The 21,076-nt window shown below is 30.4% G+C and overlaps 4 protein-coding genes across 4 annotated transcripts; 2 read left to right on the top strand and 2 right to left on the bottom strand.

The window, feature by feature from the left end:
- The first annotated feature begins 5,189 nt into the window (after window positions 1-5,189).
- LOC148206292 (indole-3-acetic acid-induced protein ARG2-like) lies at window positions 5,190-5,812 on the top strand. Its single transcript, XM_088113197.1, has 2 exons — window positions 5,190-5,345; window positions 5,460-5,812. Exons 1-2 carry the CDS (start codon window positions 5,269-5,271, stop codon window positions 5,671-5,673), a joined length of 291 nt encoding a protein of 96 aa, XP_087969323.1. The 5' UTR covers window positions 5,190-5,268; the 3' UTR covers window positions 5,674-5,812.
- Window positions 5,813-8,846: 3,034 nt separating this feature from the next.
- Window positions 8,847-9,571, top strand: LOC148206291 (indole-3-acetic acid-induced protein ARG2-like). The gene is made up of 2 exons (XM_088104202.1): window positions 8,847-8,999; window positions 9,091-9,571. Exons 1-2 carry the CDS (start codon window positions 8,938-8,940, stop codon window positions 9,326-9,328), a joined length of 300 nt encoding a protein of 99 aa, XP_087960328.1. The 5' UTR covers window positions 8,847-8,937; the 3' UTR covers window positions 9,329-9,571.
- A 3,891-nt stretch (window positions 9,572-13,462) lies between these two features.
- Window positions 13,463-14,197, bottom strand: LOC148206290 (uncharacterized protein At5g01610-like). Its single transcript, XM_088113187.1, has one exon. The coding sequence runs from the start codon at window positions 14,105-14,107 to the stop codon at window positions 13,631-13,633; it is 477 nt and encodes a 158-aa protein (XP_087969313.1). The 5' UTR covers window positions 14,108-14,197; the 3' UTR covers window positions 13,463-13,630.
- Window positions 14,198-18,020: 3,823 nt separating this feature from the next.
- LOC124824326 (exocyst complex component SEC15B) lies at window positions 18,021-20,761 on the bottom strand. Its single transcript, XM_047296748.2, has one exon. It carries the CDS (start codon window positions 20,645-20,647, stop codon window positions 18,251-18,253), a length of 2,397 nt encoding a protein of 798 aa, XP_047152704.2. The 5' UTR covers window positions 20,648-20,761; the 3' UTR covers window positions 18,021-18,250.
- Window positions 20,762-21,076: the final 315 nt, after the last annotated feature.

Here is a 21,076-nt window from a genome sequence, read left to right as displayed (position 1 = left end):
ATGTTCATGTGACAAAAAAGTAAATATAAATAAAAAATAAGTTAAAATATAAAATAAACAGATAAAAAAGTAAAATAATTTACACACAAATAACAACAAAATAAACATAAATAATAAAAAAATCAAAAATGATAAATGATTAAAAAATTAACTTTTTGATACATTTGTCAATAAAATAAAATAAATAATAAAAGAAATTTACTAGTATTTTATTTTTCATATTATAATAGATAATAGATTATAAATATATAAGGGTGAAATAGGAAAATTTAAATTTGAGGGGTGCACTTTTCTTCTGCATTTTTTAATTTTTTTAAATTTTAAATTATCATTTAATTTAAAAAAATCATATATCTAATCTTTTGTGCTTTAACATATTTTAAAATCCGTTAAAGGATTTTTCAAAAACTTCAACATATTTTAATATACGTTTTATGAACTTATTTTTTTAAATTGAGGTGCATAATACAATATTTGGAGATACATAACTATAACTGTCTTTCCTTTTTTTCACCCTACCCTTTTATATTTTCATATTGCATATATATACAAACATTCGCTTACATTATAAATATTAATATGGATTCACGTTTTTATTACAAATATATTTATGTAATTTTATTTTTTATAGATAATTAATTTAAAATAAAAAATATTATTTCAATTATTTGTTTTATTAGTGTAAAAGAATTTAATTAAAATATGTTAGAATATATTATTAAAATATAATGGTAAGTAATCTCAGGTAGATCTTGAACATATATTTATAGATGATGACAAGAATATAACGGTAACTCGATCTTTTTTATGATCACTAATCGAATATTTATTGTTAAAGGGGAAATCTACTTTAAAAAAAAATCTTTAATACTCAAGTCAGAAATAAAATCTTTACAAATACTGTGAATATGAGTAATATGAAGTTAGTATTTCTTAATAAATAATAAATAAGATTAACATGAGCCTTGAACTTATATTTACATCAAAATAATACTTAGTTGAAGATTACAACAGTTATAAATAAAAACAAAATAATAAATAATAATTAGTACATATTGAAATTTAATTATATTATATGTTACTCAATTTGTTATTTTCAATATGTATATTGAGTTAAATAGGAAAAAAGTATGGATTTTAAAATTTTAAAATTGAAAAGATGAATGAGTAGATAAATTGAGTATCCAATGAAAAACTAATGTAAATAAATTGAGTTTGAATTAGCCTTTCCCATTTGATGAGACTTATGAGAGAAGGAACATAAAGCACATTGAAATGTTGAACTGTGATCGGTTGACCTAAAAAGCACAGCACATCAAATTGAAGGTAGAAGTGAGGAAGGTTCCCTAAAATTTGGACTGAGATGCTATTGACTACTAATTCTGCACAAGTTATTCGTTCCTTGCTTTTGCTTTCAACACTGAACAAGTTTCCAGCTAGCTTCAACTCATCCATATGACGACATCATAACTACGTCCTAATTTTCCTATTCATGCAGACATCACAATATTCTAATTTATTTTCCATTCACTTCCAGGATTCTGATTCCATCCAAACTTTTATATTTTTCTTTAAGTTTTTTCTATTGAAGTACCTTTTCTTCTAAATATATTACCCATTATACTTTCCTTTGATTGTCCTTGTCGGCTTATACTTTGAAGAATTCAAAACAACATATCATTGTTCTTAATATCCGCCAATTTTCAAATGTGCAAGTATGCACTTTAATAATATTATTAGTTTATTAATATTATACCAATTAACTCTCACTGTGAAAATCTCTAAGTCTTTTTTATCTCTTTCTTATTTTAATGAGTATGAGACTCATTTAAAAGAAATTAACATTGGCTCTTATTTTTGAAAAAAATAAAATAAAATTATCCTTGACTCAAGGAACACCACACGCATATTTTTACTATTTGAAAAACAATAATCCTACAATTACATGCTTTCCACCTATCTGAAAATGGATCATAACTCGCATGTCAACCCGGTCAATTACAGGTTTAAGTCAGATTGAATTTGAAAAAATTATATTTTTTTTATACGGGTCCGATTTCAACCTGATTCATTTAAATCCGGCTCATGCGGATTGAACACGTAGTGGACCGAATTGGCCCACCAACCCACCTACCTAATTTTATTTTATTAAAATTTAATTTTAATTTTATAAAAATATATTTATTATTTTGTTTTTGCTTGAAAAAATTATTTAAGTTCTTTATTTTAAAAATTAATTAAACACCCATATTGATAGTGAAGTTTCGGAGTGAAATTTATTTAGATTTAAATTGTAGAAAGTTTGTAATTTTTTTATTTAAAAAAATGTAATTAAGTGAGTCAGTGAGTCAACCCGTTTATCCACCAACCCGTGGTGAGTCGGGCCGGGTTCGAATTTTTTTGGCTCGCTAATAAATGAGCCGGGTTGGATTGGCTCACTAAGTGACCAACCCGTGGTGGGTCGAGCCGGGTGACTCGTTTTGACAGCTCTAATTCCACCATTAAGAGGATTGTTGCTTTTAAATGTTTTGTAAACACCTAAAAAACACTTTAAGAGAGATAGAATTTTTAAATCAATAGTACAGAATTAGCCTTTAACGTCACCCGGTAGACGTCGGACCACAAAATAACCAACGTAAATTATTGACCGATGACATTTTCGTAAATAAGTTGGACACATAGACGTCTGTTAGGAGGGGCACTGACGTCTATAATATTATAGACGTCGGTGCCCCCTCCTAACGAACGTGTATTATGTTTGACAGGTAGATCAAAAGTTCTTTTTTCCGCCATATAGACGTCAGATCCCGCCATCCGACGTCTCAATGGCCTGACAGGGTAGGTGAAAAGTTGCTTTGGACGTCATATTAGTGAGGGCCCCGACGTCTAGGCGAGAATAGACGTCGGTTCCCTAGGTGTCCGACGTCTTGTTTGCTGTTAAATCATAAATCAAACCCGCGGTTACACGCACTTCATCGTCTTCCTTCTCGCCTTTTCTCTCCGCGACATTGCATTTCCAGGTGCGTTTTTGTCTCTTTTAAACCGTTTAAACATACTTTTACTCCGATTAAATTAGTCTTTGATTGATTATCTTCCATTTGAACCGATTAAAATGAGTTTTTGTTGTGTTTTGGTGCTGTTTTTCTCGTGTCTTTGGGTAGCGTAATAGCACATTCTCCCTTTGCTAGTTTTCTCTTAAGAAAAACTTGCGTCTTTTGGATATCTTATAGCGTTTCAACCCAAAACCAAACCTGGGTCCTTGCCTAGTTCTCAAGTCCCCGTATTCGTTTTCATTGCCAGTTGGAATGGAACTAGGCAAGGACCCAGATTCGATTTTCGGTTGAAATGCCATAAGAGGTCCAAAAGACGCAACATTTTCGATGACGAAACTAGCAAAGGAAGAAGGTGCTACTATGCTACCCAAAGACACGAGCTGCATTAGACGTTAATGCTATGTCCAACGTCTATAGAGCCCTTAGACGTCGGTTAATGCATGTCCGACGTCTATAAAGACGTCAGACCTGTGGAATCCGACGTTTGATTAACGTCACCCACAAAGACGTCGGGTCTGGATATGACGTTAAAAAGCCAAAATAACAGACGTTAAATGCCCTTTATGCACTAGTGAATATGACATTCAGTTATTTTATTAATAAAAAATTAATAAACAAAATTTATAATAATAAAATTTCATTTTATAAACATTTCTTTTTTTCTATAATTTTTTCTAAATTTTTTCTTGATTCCATTAGTCATCTATTTAATAATCACAAATCATATTAATGATAATTGCATATAGCTTTATGTATATAAAAATATAATAAGTCATTTTTTTTACCTACTTTTAAGATATGTTAGCATTTTTAGTTATTTGTAACTTATGATTCAATGAGTTGACTTAAAATAGTTTAAAGTGAATTTTGTAAGTTAATGAGTATAAAAATGTGAAAGGTCTCTATATGTTTTTTTAGATAGATCTGTCTCTAAGAGTTAGAGTTTTAGGAACACCTTTTTCTGATAAGGGTTTCTACTTTATGTAAGGAAAAATAGTGTTATTATCCACATAATTGTGTTTTATTGGTATGATTTGAGGTTTGAACATTGTAATATATGTTTGATTGATCGGTTGTCGATTTTTTATTGCGAAATTTTGTACTCCGTGAATGAAATATAATGGTTGTCTATGTTAGTTTAATGATGGTGATGAACATGCAAATTTGTAGTTGAATTGTTAAGATGTATTATTTAATGAATTTAGTTATTATAATTTTTTTTAACTACAAATATATTTTGTTTGTGTTGGAAGTTTCACATGAATTAAAAATAAAGCTGATTCAATATATATATATATATATATATATATATATATATATATATATTATATAAATTTATATATGTATTTAAATTTTTTTATATATATCGTTAAAAAAATATTATTATCTCTTTTAGATAAGTGTGTTAATTATACAATGCAGATTCAGTTTGAGAAAGTATAGTTGCTAAGATTGAGTTTAAAACATTGCTATTATATAAAAGGAAACATATCCCAAATTTTATAATATATATATATATATATATATATATATATATATATATATATATATATATATATATATTGTTATCATAACAGAAAATATGTCATGTTTATAAATAAGTATTATATCACATTATATATATATATATAACAAGTTTTAATATTAAAATTTAAAATCAAATTTATAAAATTAGAATTAGAACTGATTCTCCCATTCAAATATCTCTTTGAAACATTTCCTAGATCTATGTATACATTCACAAATAACAAATAAAATATTTTTTCATTTTATGGATCCTTTATTTTTCGAAATCTATGCCATTAATATTTAATAGACTATGATACTAATTTTTTTATAGTTAAGACTTTCTTTAAATTTATTTTTAATTAAAATACAGTTTTTAATTTAAAATATTACTTTTAATAAAATTTGTGAACAGATATAAACTTGATTGGGTTTCCCCCAAAAAATAAATAAAGATAGATGAAAATATATATTTAGATATAATATTTTTACAAATCAACAGAATCCATTCATAAAAAGATTATGAGTTAATATATTGAATTTTTGTTATGAAAGATAGATGCTCCAATTTTGTGCCCTATATAATAATGACTCCTCTCTTCACTTCGCCAAAGAAATTAGAGAGAGCTTAAAGAATTTTGTTCCTTGTTGCGATAATATAGACTGTGGGAGATTTACGTTCACATTGAAGAATTTTTCAACACCATCAATGGCTCCATCTTTCACCACTGTTAAACTTTTCTCTTCTTTTGCTATGGCAGAAATTTCAAACTGCTTCACCATCAGGTACTCTATTTGTGTTTCATATCATCTTGATTTGTTCTTTTACCAGGTTTCGGAAAACTTACAATTTTTGTGGGAACAACATATAATATTTTGATTTTTGGTGGTACGAAACAGACGTGGTTACGCGGCTGTATCAAAAGTTGCAGATTCCATGAGTAACAGCAACATGCGACCAAAGTCAGAGGAAGAGAAAGTGTCCAATGAGATCAATTGGTGGATTCCAGATCCTCTCACTGGCTTCTACAAACCCCTTAACTTCAATGATATTGACGCTGCTGAATTGCGTGCTAAGCTTTTGCCAAAAAAGTCCAACAAACCATCTTCGTAATCTCTAAATTTTTTAGGTTTTCTTTTTCTTCTATGTAGATTTTCAGTTCGATCAAGTGTTTTTTTAGTTTTAGTTTTAGAAATAATCCTCATAATCACCACTATTAGCAGTTTATTAGACTTGAAATATTTTGTAATCTTATCTCGTTTTATATTTTTCAAATTGCTTTCTTTTTCAATCAAGGATAAAAGATTTTAGTTACATTTTCTCCTTAATTAAGGATAGATTGCTATTCTTTTTTATTAGATTTTATTTCTTTTATGTGATGTGAAAAAGATAACTTACTTCAAGAGTAAATTACGTTACCGTTTTATCTGATTAATTTGTTACTATAAACATAATTATATGGCTATAAATAAGGAAACTTTTATTTAGTTAAATCCTTTCTCATTTCTGAAAAATGACAGTTGAACTTTTTTTTCCTTATATGAACGTTATCTAAAACAACTTTCTTACTTAAATATTTACATTACTTTGTTGCGTGATGTTTTAGACTTTAATGTGTTTTTAATTTATGTGTAAAATAACAGGTTTTGATTTTACTCTTTATATTTTTTATATAAAATTTTAAATAATTATTTTTAGTCTATATTAAATAGTTGGGTTTCTGTTTTCTTTATCGAAAAAATATATTTAATTTCTAATATTCATGTCAATACAATATAGATAGATAACATTTCTTTTTGTAAATTTTAATAAATTTATATAATCATACGTTATCACAATACTAATATTTATTATTTAAATAATGTTACATAATACGCAATATCATAAATAAGAATCTTCGAATTCAAAAGCATTACAAAATATGAAATAATTTAAAATTAAAACTCACCATGTCCTGTGGTGTAAAAAAATAGAAGTGATGATGCGTGGTTTGAATTTAAGAGAAAAACTAAATATCACTTATTGTCTTCAATTACAATTTTTGTATATAAAAAAATTACAGAAATGTTTATTCTTTCCCAATGCTGAGGTACAAAAATGATATTTTAAGACGTATTTAAATGCATAAACAAAATAATATAATTGTGTTAAAAAGGCAATGAAATACTAACACATACTATAAATGTAAGGTATTAAATTAAACATTGAACAGACCATTATTTAATTACTCAGTTTTCAATTTAACATGTATTGTACATGTATAACCAAAAATTGTAGTGCCAACATTTGTACTGTGTTGATGAAAGCTTCTTTGGAACGTAATTTATTTTTACATAAATTTACAATATTTTAATATGAAATATGATATTTAGAAAATACAATTAAAAAAATGTGAATTAATTTGATTACTTATAATTATAAAACTTTAAATTTCATTTAAAAGGTAAAATTGAAAATTTTTCTTATTCTGTTTTTTTACTTAACTTGAATTGAAATATTACACAACTCATTTAAGTTTGAACATATAATTGATTTAACTAAAATTAGGTTATCATTTAAAATAAGTTGATTTTTTATATTATTATTATTATCAACTTTGAGTATCTTAAACTTAAAAAATTATTAATTATTTGTTATCACATAAAAATTTATTAAAAAAAAAATAAACATAAAAATTTAACTATATCAAATTTATGATAACAATTATATTTAATAAAAATATAAGTAAATTATAACTATTATGAAAAAATAAAAAATAAAGATTACATATTCTTTTACACGTGTTTGCCTTTTCTTATTGATGTTTGTATAATTTTATTTTTCTTATCTTCAAGTCATGTACTTATTTATTATTATCAATGTTTTTTTGTCAATAAAGTCATTTTTATTTATTAATTAATATAAGTTTTAGTTATATTTATTAATATACATAATGCTTTTCGTATAATGTCAACATAATTTTTTTAGTTGATTTTAATTGAAATTATTTTAAATTAATGTTAATTGAAATTAGTTTTCAATCCTATACTGCTGTCAATAGGTACTTATTGAACAATATTGATTGAAACTATTTCTTTTGGATTTTATCAACCAAATTTTCTCATCAATGTCAGCTATTTTTCTTTACTAATGCTACATTAACGCAATTTATTTTTTAGTTGATATTTTGAAATAGAAAAATATTCTTTGACACCTAATTTTTTATATTTATTTAATATTAATTAATTAATTTATTTTTTCTCGAAAAAATATAAAATTATACACTTTTATAATTATTTTATCATGTATCTGTCAAATGTAAAAATGTGTCCTATATAATTGCTCTTTTAAATAATTTATCATTTATCCTTTTATACATGAGAGAAATTTATCAGTTGACTATTGTTAAAGTAAGAAAAATAACTCAGGAAAGGATTTGATTTTCTGCAACTTATTATTTATAGGGTTAAATATGTTTTTAGTCCCTAAACTATTGACCATTTCTGGTTTTCGTCCCTCTTCCAAAGTAAGGTACACTTTAGTCCTCATTCTTTAGAAAAACGTTCGTTTTAGTCCTCAAAATTTTGTTTTTAGTCCTCGTTTTAGTCCTCAAAACGTTCGTTTTTTCGACTAAAACGAACGTTTTTTAAAGATTGAGGACTAAAGTGTACCTTACTTTGGAAGAGGGACGAAAACCAGAAATGGCCAATAGTTTAGGGACTAAAAACATATTTAACCCTTATTTATATATAAAACGATATATCAATATATAAAAGGGGATTTTCCTTTTTATTGTTTACTTCTTTTTTTTCATTTTCGTTTTATTTAATTTATAGACAAAGAAGATTTTTCCTTTTGATGTCTATTTTTTTCACTTTTACTTTTAAGTTATCATTTTATTTAAATTTAATTATTTTTCTAAATTAAAAAATAAAAAACATGTACTAAATAAATAAAAATCATCTATAAATAAAAACTATTTATATTTATTTTTATAATAATAATTTTATTACTTTTTGTTTTTTAAAAAAAGTGAACATGTAGGTAGGTAATTATTTGTGTAGTGTTACAGATAAGATTGTTATTTATATATTTTATAGAGCTTAAAAAAATAAAGTTAAAAATATTAGCACCGATTCCTCTTTGTCATATCTTTGGAAAGCCTTTCTCTAACAACCAGCTTAATTATAAATGTGTATTCGATGTGGGCCCTTTCCCTAAAATTGATTATGCGAATATGAATTATTATTTTCATATTTGACGCGTCCAAATTTCTGAACTGCCCTACCCTCTCTGCCTTATATAAAGACCCATCACCCCTTCTTCTTCTCAACTCAAAGAACAAAGTCAGAGAGGGAGTCATAGCTGATAACAGAGTCCATTCTATTTCAATCACCAATGGCTCCTTCTTTCACCAGCGCCAAAATCTTCTCTTCGTTCTTCCCCCATGTTCTCACTAGGTATAACCTGATTTTTCTCACTCTTTAAGTTGATTTTTGCTTTTTATTATTGAATTGTTGGGTAGTAAATTGATGTATGGTTTTGAAACAGACGTGGGTACGCGGTGGCATCGCAGAACGCAACAAAAGGAGGGGTGGCTTCCATGACCTCCAAAATTGCAACAACGTCAGGAGAAGACAAAGGAGTGTCTCCCTACAAGGTTTCCTGGGTTCCAGATCCTGTCTCTGGCTATTACAAACCCGAGAACATTAACGAGGTTGATGTCGCTGAATTGCGCGCTGCGCTTTTGGCCAAAAAATTCAACAACTCATCTCAATCAATTAATTAAAAAATTGAGATTAATGATTTAACCTGTCCAGTTTAATCAGGCTTACCGGCACCTTGCTTGGTTAATTAATCTCAGACTGGAATATTAATGATGCTGATATGCTCTGTTCTCTCTTCATGAAGAGAACACCTTGTTTATCTTCCCTTGCATCTGATGAGTTTTCTTCACTTTTAGAAGTCAATAAATGGCGATTAGTAATGCATTCTGATCTATTGGTTATATAAAGTTTTACAATTTAATTTCTTTTTCGGTGTGAGGAATTTCCACCTTGCAATCTTGCACAGCAGAATCCGACTAACTAAGGATATATTTATTTACTCCATTACATTACCTTTTTCCATGCTACCTTATTCAACGTTTCAGTAAAAGTATTACCTTCGTGTTCAATTAAAGTTATAACAAATCAAACATGGTGTTCCTGATCGATGAAATTGATCAATAGTTTTTCTGTAAAGTGGTAAACCTTCTTCGTTTCTCCCCTTCACTATAAAACAAAATAATTGAGCAATTTTTGTAAAGAATTGTTTTGATGAGAGTTATCAAGCAATAATAGTCAGTCCCAAAATCACTCACTTGAGCTAAAAAACAGAAATTCGAGAGTTGAGATTCTAAAAAAATGCGGTAAATGTCTAAGTTTTTTATACTTCAGGGAACAGTATTCCGTTTTGTGAAACATATATCACAATACAATGGTATTCCGTTTCCGACATCATGTCGATTTGTTTTGTTTCATTTATTTATAATATAAAACAGGTTTTTTTCTGGTATGATTGAAGCAGCCGAGGTGACAGAAATATGGTATAACATGTGATGGTTTACATTAAGATGTGAAGTGAAGAGGAATTCAAAGGGAAATTGGAAACAATGGTGGTTTTATATGGTAGAGGAAGCGTGTATGGGAGGTAAGTGTGAGATGAAGAGAGAGTTGACGGATTGGGTCGTTTTCAATTTGCTGTAGATTGTGGTTTGGCAATGACAGCATATGCATAGGGCAGTGTGAGTGACAGAAAAATTGCAAAGACAGGGTGATGTAGTTTTCTTTACCTGAAGCAGCAAAGCAAGAAACAAACATATGCATAATAGTTTAATGGCATTCTGTTTTGTTTCTCATGCATGCATTCGTTGCATGTGGATAAAGCTGCTGCACTTGTTTCCCAAACTACTACTACTCTGCTTTTAACTCCAATTGGACAATGAAACAGGCAACAACGTCAACACACATCAAACCAAAAATATTTTATGCAATCTAATTTTTGTTAGGTTTCTATTGTTTAATTAAAATTGTAGAGAATTTTCCATTGGTAGAGTAGAAATCCATCTAACTTGGAGAAATGGAAATGGGTGACGAACAAGTTGACAAGCATCGAATAGAAGTAGGTTTCAATTTTTGAATCAGCTACAAGTTGGGAATCTGTCCCAAATGATTTTTAATTTGAACACCTTATGGACCATGTCAATGAGTTTAGAATGAGATTCACTCCGATTTTAATAGCGTCATCATACATGTCAAACAAATTCTATCAAGAAATAAATCGCAAACAAAATAAGTTATATGGATTAATTTCATATTTTTTAATTCTTAATAATATTAATATCTAACTCTATTTTCATATTTTCAAAAAATGGTAAAATTAAATATGAAGAATATTGAAATCAAACCACTTTTGAAGAATATTGTAAGACAATATAGAATTTTGGTGAAAATTCCACCACAGTAGAAGAATTGGATATGAAAGAAGATAAAAATAAATAAATTATTAGACATAATTAAAATAAAAATCATCTATTCTTTTAACGTTTAAATCATTTTTTGTTGTTTTATGTTTTTTAGATTTTTTTTTTACTCGTAACTTAAGATAACTTTATGTATTCATCTGGTTTTAGTTTTTTGTTCTTTTAACTTTGAAACCATTTCGTTAAAAAAAAAAGAAGGAAAAACTATAAATATGTGTTTTTCAAATCAAATGACTTTCGTTAATAATTTTTGTTTCGGATGTTATAATGTTTCATAGGAAAATAAATAAAGTTGTTTACACAGTAAAATTGTAAATTGATATTTAGGGTTAAATATGTTTTTAGTCCCTAAACTATTGGCCGTTTCTGGTTTTCGTCCCTCTTCCAAAGTAAGGTACAATTTGGTCCTCATTCTTTAGAAAAACGTTCGTTTTAGTCCTCAAAATTTTGTTTTTAGTCCTCGTTTTAGTCCTCAAAACGTTCGTTTTTTCGACTAAAACGAACGTTTTTTAAAGATTGAGGAGTAAATTGTACCTTACTTTGGAAGAGGGACGAAAACCAGAAACGGTCAATAGTTTAGGGACTAAAAACATATTTAACCCTGATATTTAATTTATATCATACTTTTATATTTTTTTTCATTCTTTTATGCTGTAGTGAGTTGTTCTACATTTTTTATAAATTAAATTATTTAAAGCAAGGCAAATAAGAAATTTGATAATTATAATTAAAAATAAATTAAATTGACTATATTAAAAAGATTTTATCCTAACTTGTTTATATATATATATATATATATATATATATATATATATATATATATATATATATATATATATATATATATATATATATATATATATATATATATAACTAAATTGGTTCTTAAGATTCATGTAAAGTCATACCAAGTGGGTTCAAGATGAAAAGGTGACGAAAATAGATAGAGACGAAGAGATGGAAGCAAGAGATGTCGTGTGTAGTGACCAATTAAAGTTTACAAACATTTTCTTTTATTTAAGACCAGTTAAATATCTATAAAAGTGCAACTTATTACACATATTTAACGCTCTTACCTATTTATTTTATTCATTAACTTGGTTCAAAACTCTATTTTATTTATTTAATTTTATTCATCAAGCCGACTCTAAATTTATTTTTCTTTTTGAATTTCTCAGATTTGGTGAGTTCAATTTTTTTTACTCACCCCTATCGGAAATTATACATTGTCATACCAACTAATTAGATCCCATCACACATGAGACCTTTAATCTCGAAAAGACATCATGCATTTTGAAACTCTTCTCATCATGTACAGAAGCAACAACGTTAAAAAAAGTCGAAAAAAAACCCAAAGAAAACGTGATAAAGGACATTATGATGGATTCCAAGAGACAGGTAAAGAAACCATCAAAACGACAACCAAATATTTGAAGTTTAACGGATTTAGACAAATCTAAAAAAACATTTAATTGAATATAATGTGGATTAAAAAACTTCATTAAATCAACTAGATCTTGTAATAACTATTTAACCAAAGAGTATATTGAGCTCAAATGTAAAAAGTAGATACAATTAAAATTGTTAGTCTAAAAAAATTATATTTATTTATTTTTTTTGTGTTAAATATGTTCTGATTTTTTACCTTTGAAAATTATAATTAATTTCGTTTGGATATTTTGACTCAATTTAATCATTTGTAATTAAAAATACATGAATTTAGTTATTTTAATTAAATTTTATTATTTTTTTCTAATTTCATGATAATATTTAAATTGTTTATATCATTTAAAATATTTTTATTTTAATATAAATTTAAAATACCTCTAATAAAATTTGATTAAAACAACAAAATTTACACATTTTTAAAATGGAAACTAAATTGAATCAAAATATATTTAATCTTTTATTTTTTAAATTTGAAAATAAAAATAAGCCAGAGACATAAATAAATTTGAATTCTTTCGTAAACATATTTAATTTTTTAATTAATTATCTGCACTATTAAAAAATATTTATTTTCAATTTATAGATTAAGAAAAAGAAATCTAAAGCTCTACATTTTTTTATTATCTATTTTGCCTTCACTGTTTTACTTTCCAAAGTGTAAAGTTGTTCTTTCGGCCTTTTCTCATATATCTCTATCTACAACTGGAAATAGTCAATAAATAAAGAGAGCTGACAAAAATAATATGTAAAATGTAATCAGAAATGCATATTATTCTATTTTTATCATCTTTCTATAAATTTGTTTCTACTTTATTAAAAAATTAATCACCATAAAAACCAAACAAATTTAATATTAAAAAAATACAAACACATTCAATAAAACAAGATATTTGTAGGAGCAAAGAGATTCACTGGAAAATTTAGAATGATTCTAGAATATCCATTTATCTAGGTTGCTTTCTAAAACTCAGGTCAACTTCTCTTGCACAAACTTTTCTAGCGTGTCCCGCAAAACATCATAGATAATCATTATTTATGCAGAAGGAAAAACAAGATCATCATCATCGATAATAATTAAGAACAGAAGAGCACAACAACAGATCCAATTCTGCCTATCAATTAAATCTGTAGAGAAGAAGAAACGTCACCGTTCTGGTTGAAATTCTCACAATCGAATCCACATCCACACTGAGGGCTCTCCGAAAAGCTGTCGGCGCTAAAACCGGCAGATGCAACGCCGGCAGAGAATTTGAGGTCATCACCGTCGCGAGTGACCTCAGAGATTGGGATCCACAGCACCTCAATTTTCACGCTAACACCTTTCAGCTTCGACAGCTTCCCCTTCGAGATCACGCCCTTGATGGTGGACTTGTACTTTAGGTCATACGATTGTACGCTGAAATAGCATGTTTGCTCCAGATACGCAGTGAAGTGGCCGTTTTTTTCGTTTAGCTCGTACTCTGTCACACCTTTGGGAAGAAGACCCACTGGAAGGCCATATTTCTCAAGAACGTCGTACGCTGATAATTTCTCTGAAACGGAAACATAGGCATAAGCCAGTATGCAAAGAAGTATCATCGAACACCCAGTGTTCATTTTTGTAGGGAGCACGAGTTTAGCGTGTGGAGAATGGGGGATTGAAGTGTCGTGCCAAGACTGGGAGGAACAAATACTAAATGAAATTAATAAACCAATCGCCAACTTAATAATGTAGTTATTTTATATCAAGTTTTTGTCCTACTCGGTATATAATAAGGTTAATACTATATTAACGCCTGCAACTCGCGAAGCACGTGATTTCACCAAATGAAAAAACAAAACCTCGGGTACCACGTGCATTGTGCTAAAACGGAATAGAATATGCTGCACCAAGGGGGCTAATGATGAACTCATCTGCAGCTTAAAGAGATGTTTTGATCTCATATTTATAACTTATTTTTTGTTAATTAAAATGTAATTATTAAAACACCAGTCAGATAAATACAATAAATGCATTAGAAGTTGTGATGTGGAATGCTGTGTTAAAATTAATATGGAGATCTAAAACTAGTTTTGAAAATTCGTTTTCGTAAATTCAATCCATCATAGCGAAATGTTCTGGTGAAACATTGTAAGATTTAACATATGACTTGATTAACTTGTTCTTTCCAGTGTTTGGATGACATTGAGTTTTGGACATTTCTTCTTCAAATTTAAAAGAAACTCATTAATTAGTATTTACAGATATATATTTTGTAAGTTAGCTCTAACTAATAATAGATATTTTCTATGACATTTTTTTAATCCTTTCAATGTTAACAAAACATGGTTTTGATTTAACTATTCCAAAAGACACAAATGCCCTACACTTATCTAATTTATTCTTTCAAAAAGCTTATATGATATATCTCTAGAATTTGTAGTAAACTCTTTCTCTTATGTATATATTAAGTAGTTAATTATAATTATTAATACACATCCGCTATGATAAAAATAAGGCTTCTATTTTTTTAGAAAAACAATGTTTGAACACGTCATTAGTCATGCAAGGTTGTTCTTTCCACCATCATGTTTATCTCCTTTGCTCGTATTATGTTTCAGACTCTCAACGAATATGAATATGTATAAATCTCACTTAGACCATATAAATCTCTCTCTCTATATATATATATAATGTTTGAATTTGATGTAAAATATCATTAATATAGGAGACATGATATTTATTTAGTAAGAAAGTGTGTTAAACTTTTCTCACGTGCGCTTTAAACACGTATCGAAAACAAAGTCCGAATTATTGTTTAAACTTACTTTGACACAAACGTTATTTTAGTCTATATTGACTAAATATTTTTTCGTCCAATTCTAGCTTCTGTATTTTTATTATAAAAACTCTGAATCTTAGATGCCATTCTAGAGTGGTTTGGAACTTAATGACCAAGTTTAACAATAAAACCAATACAAACTTCTAATAATAATTATATATAAGAGTTAGAGAAGTAGAAACAAGTGTTGCTGGGAGATAAAGAAAAGATGATTAAATGTAAAAACGTGGAGTCACTTGTACGGATAACTTTTGTAAAAAAAATTCATTTAGTGGAGAGAATTTGCTTAAATTATTAATGTATAAATAAATTTTGGAGACTAATTGAATAAGCCCTAGCTAATTATTTCTTTCAATTTTAAAAGCCGCCTCCTTTAAAATTATCATAACACGCATATCAACAGTCATAATGTTTCACAAGCAATGTTTTACATCTGATACTCACAACTTGAAAGAATATTTGATATTTTATAATCTATATTCCCAAAAAATTCAGTAAAATAAAATTACGGATAACCCAGTTAGTTTTGATTCAATTTCACTACTATATCTAACTAGTAAGGTGTGAATACAAGTTTCGAGTGCTTGATTTCCTAATGTGCACAGAGTATTCAATCGCAGATTTGAAGCAGACTGGAATGTCTAACCCAAGGTTTGTTTGAAATTAGAAAAGCTACTTCGGTGGTACAAGAGGTTTTGACTAATGGTGTCGTAATTTGTCAAGTTTTTCAAGATAGGGAACATTCTTTTGTTTTTCTTCCTTGTATACATGTTTCTGAGATGAGGAGCCCAAAGGCGAAAGAAGATCAGTAACAAAATGCAACCCAAGAAGAAATGACCATCAATCATACAAATGGCCCATATTCTCAAACAGGTAATAGCTTCCTTTTGCTTCTTTTGAACATCAATTATGTTTGAAGACAACAAACAAAATATGAAAATGAAATTGAAATTAAGAACCTCTCGTCAAGAAAAAAAACATAAATACATAAAAAATACGAACAATATCTCCAACTTTAATAGCCAAACAAACATTATAGATAAAACTTCTTTCTAGAGTGGCTCTAGACAAAGAATTGCAACCAAAAAGAAACTTTCCAATTCAACCAAATCAAATGGAGAAACTATGATCCTTTTTTGAAGAAATAATCAACATGGTCTCTCAAATAAGACCTTTTTTCCTAAATAATCTTAAGGAAGTACATTATATAATTAATTCCTTACGTATTAAATATAAAATAATTTAATTATTATCCAAATATATTTTACTAGGGTGATGAACTAATTTGAAGATTTCTCATTGTAATTTCCAATACTTAAATAATTATTTATATAATTATTTTACTTTAACGACTATTCAGGAGACAGATCAATCCTTTAAGGACTATTCTATAATTTTGAAATGTCAACCATAGAAAAGTATGCACAACCAGTCTTTGACTATTTCAAGTCATGTTTTAATATTTATTCAACAGGGTCTACCTTTGGCACAATTTATAATTTTACCCAATTTAATCTAACAGTCATTGGATTTTATATATCTAATTTAATCTTAACTATGGACATTTATATCAAATCTGTCCTTTTTAATGTTATAAAGAGCTCAGCATTACAATAAGATGGCGGTTGAACAGATAATGAAAATACAGATGATAAATTAAAATCAAAGTGGCACTCTTCAAATATAACCTTGAACACAACACAGAGATACAAAGACAAGATAGCAGAGAAAACGTAGAAACAGCTGCCCACTAGTGTGCATTTGGTGTATGTTTCAAATTTGTCTAGAACGGTGTCAAGTCAAGGTGCTGCCATCTTTACGAAAAGTGTCATGGTTCATTCATTGTGTGTTTAGGGCACAATGCAACTCGGTGAACAGCATACTTCAATATGGCTCAGCCAGCAATTTGGTGTCCAGTATATTCAGTTGTGTTGTGCAGCTAATATTCAATACTATATTACTATATGCAATAGATTAATTAAAGACAATACGCAAACAAATTCTGTTTGCATCACTTCACAACCTCAATTAAATTGTTTTAATTAGACTGGGATTTACTTTTTCAACAGGTCAAGAGCTTCTTTAATTCAATTGGTTAAGGATTTAGATATAATATCTAAATTATGCGTTGGGTTTAAAGGTTTCTTTCCAAAATTGGTGTCTTTTATAGACCCACATACGATCATTAGTAAAACCTACAATCATGACAATAGGATTGGAAAAATAACCTCGTATCAATTTCAAAACCTAAGGGCCAAGGCTATCAATCGTGCTTTAGAAAGCAATGTGTGGATCAATGCCACTTCAATAATCTCAAAACTTATCTACCATTGGCCAAAGTTGAAGAAGCAATAGAGGCTAAGCAAGCCATTGTGGTCTATGGTGCCACCATAACAAGAATCCCTTCACAAATTGCCACTGGCGGAGGGGTAGACAAATGCCACGTTAATGTTATGGTGGCCGTACTATGGTTATTTAACAACACTGTGTGATACAATACAAGGCTAAGGCCGATGAACAGAGAGACAAATGCCAAGGCAATGATTATGACATTTCAATAATCTGAGCTAATTTAACAGGAGTTCCATTCATCTAGACCTAAATCAATGAAAGTTGAAAGAACACAAGGAGCTACTCAGGAAAATAAAGCATCATGTTACAACATTAAAGACAGTTTAGCAGACAAGCGGGATACAGTTCATAACAGATACAACAAAATGACATGGAAGTATTTTAATGAAATCCAAAAAAATAAAGAACATAACAATTATACATTTCAAACAGATATTTGGGAAAATCTTAAAATGGATTTCGAAAAGTGATAGCCTGACCTTAAACCAAATAAATTTATCAACAACTCACTATTAAATAATTCTTAGTCAAGATGGACTAGAGACAACAACAAGAAAAAGTACCTTACATACAGCTATAGACTTAATCAGCTAACATCCTTAAGTCTTTTTATCAACGTATCCAACGATTTCCTTTTCGGATTCTGCCTGGCCCCACGACTACCAAAGGTTCCAAAGAGCCGATCTGAAGGATCCCTCAACTTTTCTGAAACAATCACCACTTTCTTGTGGTCCAAAGTGTTGTAACTCCTCTCCCTTATCACTGGGTTCAAGAAGTTCTCTGGATGATTACTCAATAGCAAATTAATCAGTTGCTTTGAACTGGTAAGTGATGCTTTCAAAACATCAACATCCCCATCAGAGAAAAGAGAGGCCTGATTATCAGCAAATGATTCTAAGAGCCGAATATCTACTTCAATTCCATTAATAGCATTGACATTAAACCTTTTAACAGAATCACTGACTAAAGTCCCAACTATCTTGTCGGATATGTGAGCAAAAACTTCTTGCAATACTCTCTTAAGGACTTGAGATGGCAATATCTGTTGAGCAGTTGAAACCAAAATTTCTAAATAAATTATAACCTCATTTACATATTCATTTCCACTCTGAGGTGCCTCATCACACATCCAATTTACATTCTCGATCAAGGTCATAAATCCATCAACCTTGGCTTTGAGTAGCCCAGAGAGCATCTCTTCTGCAGCATCACGAGCTTTTCTTAGGGGAAACTGCCTTCTGCTTCTCTCCACCATTCTCAAGGGAACACCCGAAAGCTGTGCAGCATGGCGAAAGAAAAAATCACAAGCACGCTCCAAGACAGCCATATTCGCTGCCATTTGCATTGCCTGGGAGACACCACTAATCGAGGTATTGATAAGCTTCACTAAAGCTTCATCCAAAACCTCAATCAAAAGCCTGTCTAAATATTTCTTAACAACTTCATAGAACTCAAGCTGCCCGCCATAAGACATGAAACTCACAGAATCCTCAATGAATGACCGTACAATCCGACAACAATCTGGCACAGTGGTCGAAAAGGGGGCAACATAGGGAAAAGCTGGTATGATATCAGTAGTCTGTATCTGGAAAGAAAGCACATTCATGGAATACTCATACTCTTTTTTCATCAGCATTTGCTCAAATTTATCAGCCGCAACCGCCTCCGCAATCTGCTTCCTACAATCAGACAAAAGAAGTTCGTGGTACTTATCCCTGTGTTTGCTCAAAACATCAAGCAACGCATCAATGGGGTACCCGTATCGTCGCAGGGTTACCCCTAACAGACTCACATAATCCTTAATAAGCAAAAGATGATTAGCAGTTTGCATTCTGGAGAACTGATCCTCCAACACTGAACACATCTTACTAACAGCAATCTCCCACAGATTCTCAACCTCCAATTTTGAAATCAACCCACCTCCGGTTCTGAACACGCGATCCTCCACCACAAAGAACCCTGCAATCTGCGCAAAGAACGTTTGATGCGACTCCAGAAAAGGAGTCATCGACGAGACCTGAAAGTCCGAAGTCAACTGAAGCTTCCGGTTCTCGAAATAATACCGCTTAAACCGATCCTCTAACCCTAAAGTCTGATGAATATGGTATGCCCTGTACAACGAAGTCAAGTCAAACCCGGCGACTCCACCGCCGTCTTCGCCGATCCCGCCAGCGATAATTTCGTCTTCTTCCTCTTCCTCTAAAGCGTATATACAGTCCCTCACGCTGAGTCTACTCTGTTCCTCCGCTTGGCGCTGCTTAATTCTTAGATCCTCTTCTCTCTGCCTCGCTGACGAGGCTTGACCTATCGCCAATTGACCTAAATTGCGACTCACGACTCGGATCTCCACCAACCAGTCCCCAAACTCCTTGTTCACCTTCCTTTCGATGTACGATCGAATCTCTGGAATCTTCTTCTCCAGCATCCGCTTCAGCGTGGATGACTCCGTTTTATCCAAATACTCCCGCTCGATCGCGTCCACGCACTTCAGTGCCATGTAGAAGTTGTCGTCCGCGAGGTGGCGGTTGGCGCGCGTGCAAACCTCCATCAGCTTAACGCAAGTGCGGATGGAGTCGATGGCGAGGTTCACGTTCTTCGAGACGTTCCGCGTCTCGACGAAGGCGTCGAGAGACGACAGGAGCGGGCGCGCAACGGACTGGAGCCGCGAGTTGGAATCGAAGAGGGAGGACTTCAGCGAATCGACGTCTGATAGGAGGGATCGTAGATCGTCAACGGCGAGGATAAAGTCCTGGTAGTGAGCCTTGCACACTTCCTCAATCTCGGACTCCTTCACACGCGCAAAGTGACGGAGGTGGTGGTGGAGCGTCTCTGGCTTTCCGGAGGCGAAGGCCTTGCGGATGAACGGGCCTATGTCCTCATTGTTGCAGATGGCGGAGGACAAGAGAAGCTGGTCCAGTTTGTCAGCGGACTCATCTCCGTTCGCCGGAACAATTTTCCGACGCGGTGGTTTGGAGGAAAGCATCGTCGTCGTTGTGCCCGTGGCAGGAGGAGAAAATTTAGGGATTCAGAAATTTTTCGGACACTTCATTAGAGTCGTCGGAAGTCTTGAGTTTTGGGTATTCCGTAATCTTTTGGGGTATTTCGGTAATTGAACTGAAAAATAAAAAGTCTTTATCTCATTCATACTTGTCATATGAAATTGTAAATGATTATTAAATAATTAAATATTAAAAAATTAGCTTTATGCATGTGTGGTGGGTGCAACCACTGTTAACCTAATTATATGATTCGACTTCTATTGTATGTTTTTTAAATGACAGTTATCTATGTCAGGACACCTTTTTAACTGTTTTTAGTATATGAATTTATTGTGTAATTTTATCTTTACTTATAGCATTTTTATTTTTAATACTATTTTTATTTTGGTAGCTCTCTTTTTCAATTTTGAAGA

The sequence above is a fragment of the Vigna umbellata genome, chromosome 1, assembly GCF_029865625.1.
Source record: "Vigna umbellata cultivar VRB3 chromosome 1, Vumbellata_1.0, whole genome shotgun sequence".
NCBI lineage: Eukaryota > Viridiplantae > Streptophyta > Magnoliopsida > Fabales > Fabaceae > Vigna > Vigna umbellata.
Note: the sequence above shows the minus strand (reverse complement) of the source record. Positions and strands in the feature narration are given on the sequence as shown.

What these genes read in the sequence shown, in the direction of transcription:
- LOC124824326 (XM_047296748.2), bottom strand. Translation starts at nt 20,647, where the DNA reads ATGCTTTCCTCCAAACCACCGCGTCGGAAAATTGTTCCGGCGAACGGA.
- LOC148206290 (XM_088113187.1), bottom strand. Translation starts at nt 14,107, where the DNA reads ATGAACACTGGGTGTTCGATGATACTTCTTTGCATACTGGCTTATGCC.
- LOC148206291 (XM_088104202.1), top strand. Translation starts at nt 8,938, where the DNA reads ATGGCTCCTTCTTTCACCAGCGCCAAAATCTTCTCTTCGTTCTTCCCC. An exon ending in TTCCCCCATGTTCTCACTAG is followed by an intron (nt 9,000 to 9,090) that starts GTATAACCTGAT and finishes GTTTTGAAACAG; the next exon opens with ACGTGGGTACGCGGTGGCAT.
- LOC148206292 (XM_088113197.1), top strand. Translation starts at nt 5,269, where the DNA reads ATGGCTCCATCTTTCACCACTGTTAAACTTTTCTCTTCTTTTGCTATG. An exon ending in TCAAACTGCTTCACCATCAG is followed by an intron (nt 5,346 to 5,459) that starts GTACTCTATTTG and finishes GGTACGAAACAG; the next exon opens with ACGTGGTTACGCGGCTGTAT.